This window comes from Balaenoptera acutorostrata, chromosome 15 (genome assembly GCF_949987535.1).
Source record: "Balaenoptera acutorostrata chromosome 15, mBalAcu1.1, whole genome shotgun sequence".
Taxonomy (NCBI): domain Eukaryota; kingdom Metazoa; phylum Chordata; class Mammalia; order Artiodactyla; family Balaenopteridae; genus Balaenoptera; species Balaenoptera acutorostrata.
The window spans coordinates 81,242,286-81,248,285 of record NC_080078.1 but is presented as its reverse complement, the minus strand read 5'-3'; the positions used below and the strand labels follow the sequence as shown (position 1 = coordinate 81,248,285).

Sequence of the window (6,000 nt, the reverse complement as noted above, 5' to 3'; positions counted from 1 at the left end):
TTGGACCTACCACTATGGGATTGGAAGCATTTATCTCTGTGTGTTCTGTGTATATCCATCTTTTTTTTTTTCTTTTTTGAAGGACCAGGAAAGCACAATAGTAAGTTACATAAAATTTAAAATGTTATATAGCAAATAAATAGGTGTCATGGAGACCCAAGCTCACATTTAGATTCAATAGATGCATTTCAGCTTTTCTTTCAATCGTATGAGCTGAACAAATCATGCTTGGAAAGCAAGAGAGGACTCTGCCAGTAATACACTTTAATTATCATGATAAAAACATGCAAACAAAACAAAAGTCTTCATTTGGGCCCAGATAGCCATTAGCCATTAGAGTGATAGGATGGGTTCCCCCTTTGTCAGAAGCTCTTAGATCTTCTCACTGAGGCAACAGTCCCAGTTTTTAACCCTTCATTTCATTCTGACCATCCTTGCATTCAGTAAACCTCCCTATGTGATGTGAGGTGAGTCCAAAGCCACATCATATACATCCCCGTCCCCACTTGGAACTCTGCTAGGGCTCATGGCTTGGTGGCTTGAACCGAAAGTCTCCTATTTAACAACAAGTGCTCTGACAGGAGGAGGTGGTGAGGGCTTATACAGTTGACCCTTGAGCAACATGGGTTTGAGCTGCCTGAGTCCACTTATACATGGATTTTTTTCAAGCGTAAATACTACATAGCCCAGGGTTGGTTGAATCTGCGTGTGTGGAACCTCGGATACAGAGGAAGCAGGGATAGGCAGGCTACACCGCAGGGAGGGCCTACTGTAAGTTACACACGGATTTTCCACTGCGCAGAGGGTTGGCACCCCTAACCCCCAAGTTGTTTAAGGGTCAAGTGTATGCTAGTATGAACTGTTTGTATCTCATATCTTAACCAAAAGAGCTAATCTATAACCTAGCATGACATAAACTGGGCTGGCAAGTGCCAAAGGTTTAAGTCAGGTTGGGTCCCATTATGGGGTGTGGCCTAACACCCCAACCTGAACATTTGATGGTCCCTAGCACGTGGGGGTATCATGCTGGAGGGGAAAGAAAAGGAGGTAGAGAAAATACATAAAGGGCGGTGAAAAGAAGTTCAGCCTTGCTTATGCTCAACGTTTGAAAATGGCTGTTGGGACTAGTCTGCCAAGGTACTTGACCTTGGCGTCTGTCCTCTTTCCTGAAGGTGACATAGGTAGTCTGGTGACTCTGCCAGGCATGGAACTTTGATGATACATGATGCAAATTATCTCAAGCTGTGGGACCCCATGTGCCTTGGCAATGAGTGTGCAGAGCGTCATTTGCTTCTTTATATAAAATACAATCTCAAAGCCATGCGTTGCATCTACCTTTGCTAAAGGTGGACTCTGATATTAGCTTTATCTCCAGGACAACCAAAAGACAAGGGAGGAAAATAAGCTTCCTCTCTTTTCATCTCAGTGTTCTGCAGAGAGGAGTATTTTCCTCCCATCCGACTACAGGGCATATGCCCTTTCACAGGAGACCTAATGGATAGGAGATGAAGGGGAGGGAGTGGAAGGTAGCAATTGCTGCAAGTAAGCTGCAAAAAGCATTAATTACTAGTAATAATAATAAAGCCAGCTTTAAACTATTTATGAGTTGATTAAGAAATCTCTGTATAGTGGCTACCCCCAGGAACCCTACAATCTTTATTCGCTTGCTCACTTTTTAAAAAGAATTTGCATCACCTTGTAAGTCATTCGCATTACTCTCGGAAGGTGAGGCGGTGAAATGGGACAGTAAGACAAGTCAGTACTTATCAATTAAAATGAGGTGTAGCCTTGGCTGGACCTTCAAAGTTGGGCCTTGGGTAACTAAGAGGGCCTTGGGTATCAAGAGGCAGTCACCTGTGAGCTCCATCTATCTAAACCCATTTTATTCTATTTCCCAACGCTGAACTGGAGAAACTGAGAGAACGGCTAGGACTTAATTATCATGTTCTGGTCTTTCATAAAAATGCGTGCTATTCCAGCAGGCTACTGTGCTCTTGGTATAGGGAGATGTCAGCTGCCTCTAAATAGACCCATCTCCCTTCTAGAAGCTCCTCACAAAGTTACTGTCACAACCACGTGGGAGCAAACCCATACCTGCAGAGCTATTCTTCATCCACGTCTGTTACAAACTGTGAATGGTGTTCGGGTGACTTGCTGTGCGTTTTGCTTAGGTGGAGTTTTACTGCGTGTTTGCTCACAAATGTCCGACAGCACAACTTACACTTGAACTTAGAGTCTGTGTCCTCTTCGCCAGCTATGGTTTCCGGTGACCTCTGAGCCGATGATACCCGGGAGATCTCCTGCTCCGCTTTGCTTTGCTGTTCCACGGCCATGCGGGTCATGTCCTTCATTTGGAAACCTAGGTGAGATTCTAAGTGACCGATGTAGGTAGAAGGGGTTCTGAACTGGGAGGCACAGTCACTGCAGTAAAAGATCGGGTGTCCTTTGTCCATGTTTTTCAGAAATTTGGTCCCGCCCGTTTTCCTCAGCTGGTACTTGACGTTGGCCAGCCAGTGGCTGATGGTGGTCATCGAGAGCCCCGTAAACTTCGAGATCTGCATTCGCTCCTGTGGGCCCAGATCGGACAGCAGGTATTTGCCCTCCGACGTCTGGAAGAGGCTGGAGGCAAACTGAGCCTGCAGGATTAGAAGATGCTGAGGGTTCCAATTGGACTGCCGGCCTTTCCTTTTATGCAAGGTTGAGACTTCGCTGGACACGTCCTCGAAGCGCCTGACCTCCATCTCCAGCTTCACGGGAGGGACCCTGGAGGAAGCAGCAGGCTTTGGGGTGGTGGCTTTGGGGAGGACTTTGACCATGTCGGCGATATCGGACAGAGCGTGCTTCTGGGGTGGGGACGTACAGGATTGTGCTTGCGAGGACTCGGCCTTCTTGCTTTTGGACTTGGTCAGGTCGATGGGCTGGTCGCTGTTCTCAAACAGGTAGCGTCTGGACACGCTGGCCGGCCTTGCGGAGACAGGACTCAACACCGGCTTGTCCGTGACACTGAGATGCGACTTATGAAACATCGACATTGTGCTTGAGCTTGGGCTGGAGCAGGAAGGAGAGCGCAAGGGTTCCGTAGCTTTGCCCAGGTGATTGTTCAGGACAGACTGCAGGGCACTGAGCGGGTTGATGCACGGCAGGGCCGAAGCATGGTTGGCGAGGGCACAGCCGTTGCTGAGGGAAGATGCTGGCTCCAAGGGCTGGGGTTTCTCTTTCTCACCACCTTCTTTCATCCGCTTGTCCTCCTCCTTCAGGGGACAAGGCTCAGCCTTTTTGGATTCTGAAGGGGGTTCACATTTGGAGAAAGAATCCCCCTCACTGTGGCTGAAAGAGGACGCCTCTTCATGGGGACTTTCTTTCCCACACTCCTTCACCACTTCATCTTTGTCTTCCGGCTCCTTCTTAACTTGCGTGTATGGGGCCAGGCTTGTGGGCACAGAAACCAGCGGCATTACTTTCCACTTGGGTGCAATTGGCCTTAACTTGTTGGTGAGGTTGGGTCGAATCTGCAGCACCTGGGAGCCCATCGGCAAAGCAGGCTTGGTGCCCTCTGACAGCTGGTAGGCGGCGTGGATGCTGGGGTACGCGCTCCAGCTGGGAGCCCCATTCTGGGCTTTGTTGATGGCGGTGGTAACAGTATTTTCCAGTGACTTCAAAATGTCCCCTCCGCCCTTTGAGCCGTCTTCCAAATCCTCCTCCCTTAGGTACTGGTATTTTATCGTAGGGTCTAAAGGTTTTTGTAGAGGGTCTTCATAGTCCTCGTTTTTCATGACTTTCTCATCCTTGTTGATCTGCTCTGCTTTTTCTTTTTTACTCTCTCTCTTTAACTCAGTCGTAGAAGCTGTGCAGTCAGCAGCTGAGTTACTCGATGGCTTGGGAGCCAGAGAATCACTGTTTGGGGCGTCTGACAACGACTGCATCTTCTCCACGGCGAGTGGGTCTAGCACCAGCTGCTTTCCTTTCTTGGAGGCAGAGCTGGTGACCTTGAGAAAGTGACCGGTGACCATCATGTGGGTGGTGAGCTGCTGCAAAGTATCGTGGGAGCTCCCACACTCCATGCACTTCAAGATCTGGGACTTGCAGGCCTCAAACTGCCAGGTGTAGCTGGCGCCATTTTGGTAGCCGTAGCGATTGCTGGAGGACAGCTGTGTGTTGGCGTTCTTCTGAGAAGGAAACGAATCTGCAAACGATCCTGTGGTCGAATCGGGGGAACATGGCCGATTGATGTCAAAGATGCGTTTCTTCGCCGGAGTGACCATTTTCGACGAAATGGTTGGTACTGGTTCCTTCAAAGGCACTTTTTGGTAATGTTTCGTTTTGATCATGTGGACACTCAAATCTTGGAGGGAATCGAAGGAGTCGCCACAAAACATACATTTCAGGACCTTTTGAGCATCCTCTTTGTCCATATCCTGGAAAGCCCTTTTCCGGGGCTTTGAATAGCTCGTGGGTCTGAGCTTGTCCTTTTTGCGGTTGTCATCTTGATAGTGGCCCGTTTCGTTCATGTGCACAGTCAACTCGACCAGGGTGTCATAGGCGGCGCTGCACTGCCGACACCGGAACCTGCTGGCCCCGGTGAAAACGGTCCCGCACATCTTACTGCTCTGCCGGTACAGCTGGACCGAGCTGAACAGGCTGGGCTTCGACACGGATCTGGAAGGCAAGTTCTGCTGTAGGCTTTTGGACAGAGCGTCTTGGTGCCAATCGAAATCAGTCTTGTTGCTGCCATTACGGGGGTCACAATTCCGCCTCTCGCTGTTGGACAGTTTGAAGCCAAGACCCAGGCCCGACCAGTAGGAATCAGACAAGATGTTGGCGTAGACGGCGGTCATTTTATCCATGCAACTGCGGGCTTCGTTTGGAAGCTTGGCGTGCACGCTTGCTTTCCTGTCCAAGGCATCTCGGCCGCACACGCTCTTGACGTCTGACATCTGATCACTGGCATCACTCAGCAAGGACTCATTCTCGGCGTCCTGATTGGACAGGTGACTTCCTGGAGAGTTCTGGTAGCTGAAGCAGCCTTTCTGCTCGGGGCCTGTTTCTAGCTCCTCGTCTGTCCCTGGGTCATTGCTGCCCTGAAGCTGAGCTACCGAACCACTGTCTTCCTCTTCCTCCTCTTTTATTTCCTCCCCTTCCTTCAGCTGTTCTTCCTGGGCGTAGCCTGCAAGCGAAGAAGAAGAGATGAGATAACAGTAGCAGGTGACATATCCCATCCCAATTTCCCCACTTAGACAAAGTGCTTCCCATATGGAACTTAACAATTTAATCGACACTTTTATGAACTGCAAGCAACGGATACAGGAAAAAGCCAAATGATGTCTTTTGTGCCATCTAATGCCTTTTAAAAAAATTGGCAGGAGTCATAATTCTTTATAAGTGCCTAGAATTCCAAGTTAATAATTTTCATGTTTAAGGAAGATCACTCTAATACTCCTATAATGGGACAGTCACTAAATTCACGTGTATGGCTTTCAGGAAAGCTGGACTGAAATTCAGATCCTATTACAGACATAGCTCTACAAGAAGGACGTTGGCTCATAAGAAAACTAAGACTTGATCCTTGGCATCCTCATGGTAAGGTTTACCAAGACACTTGGCCCTGTTGGCATACACTCATTTTTGAGTGCTCAGATGTAATTTGGATGCATAGCCGTTACATTTTTGATAGCGAGGGTCCTTTTTGTTATAACATTTTTATTTGTAGAGAGTCGCACAGCAGGAAGAGAGATTCTGGAGTATCAAATAAAATCTTCCATTGATAGCTGAAAAATTATGTAAGCTCAGCAAATATAATGATTTTAAAATAATAGCAAATGGTGTTAGAATGGGAGATTTGGGAAGTATCCTATTATTCTCCAACAGGTTTATGAAGACCTTTTCAGACAAGGCTGAAAATGCCCTCTTGATCTTGTGCCTGTAATTTCTAATGCACTGTGATTTGTGGGTACCCGTCATGAGATGCCAATTATACATTTGATTTGTAGATGCAAAATGCTA

The 6,000-nt window shown here is 47.9% G+C and overlaps 1 protein-coding gene across 1 annotated transcript in view; it reads right to left on the bottom strand.

The window, feature by feature from the left end:
• Positions 1 to 249: 249 nt before the first annotated feature.
• The window catches only part of TSHZ2 (teashirt zinc finger homeobox 2), a 265,389-nt gene continuing 259,638 nt past the window's right edge, over positions 250 to 6,000 (bottom strand). Inside the window, exon 2 of the mRNA XM_007185282.3 lies at positions 250 to 5,164. Coding sequence (XP_007185344.2) covers positions 2,103 to 5,164 — 3,062 coding nt within the window. The 3' untranslated portion in view covers positions 250 to 2,102. The remainder of the gene's footprint in view (positions 5,165 to 6,000) is intronic.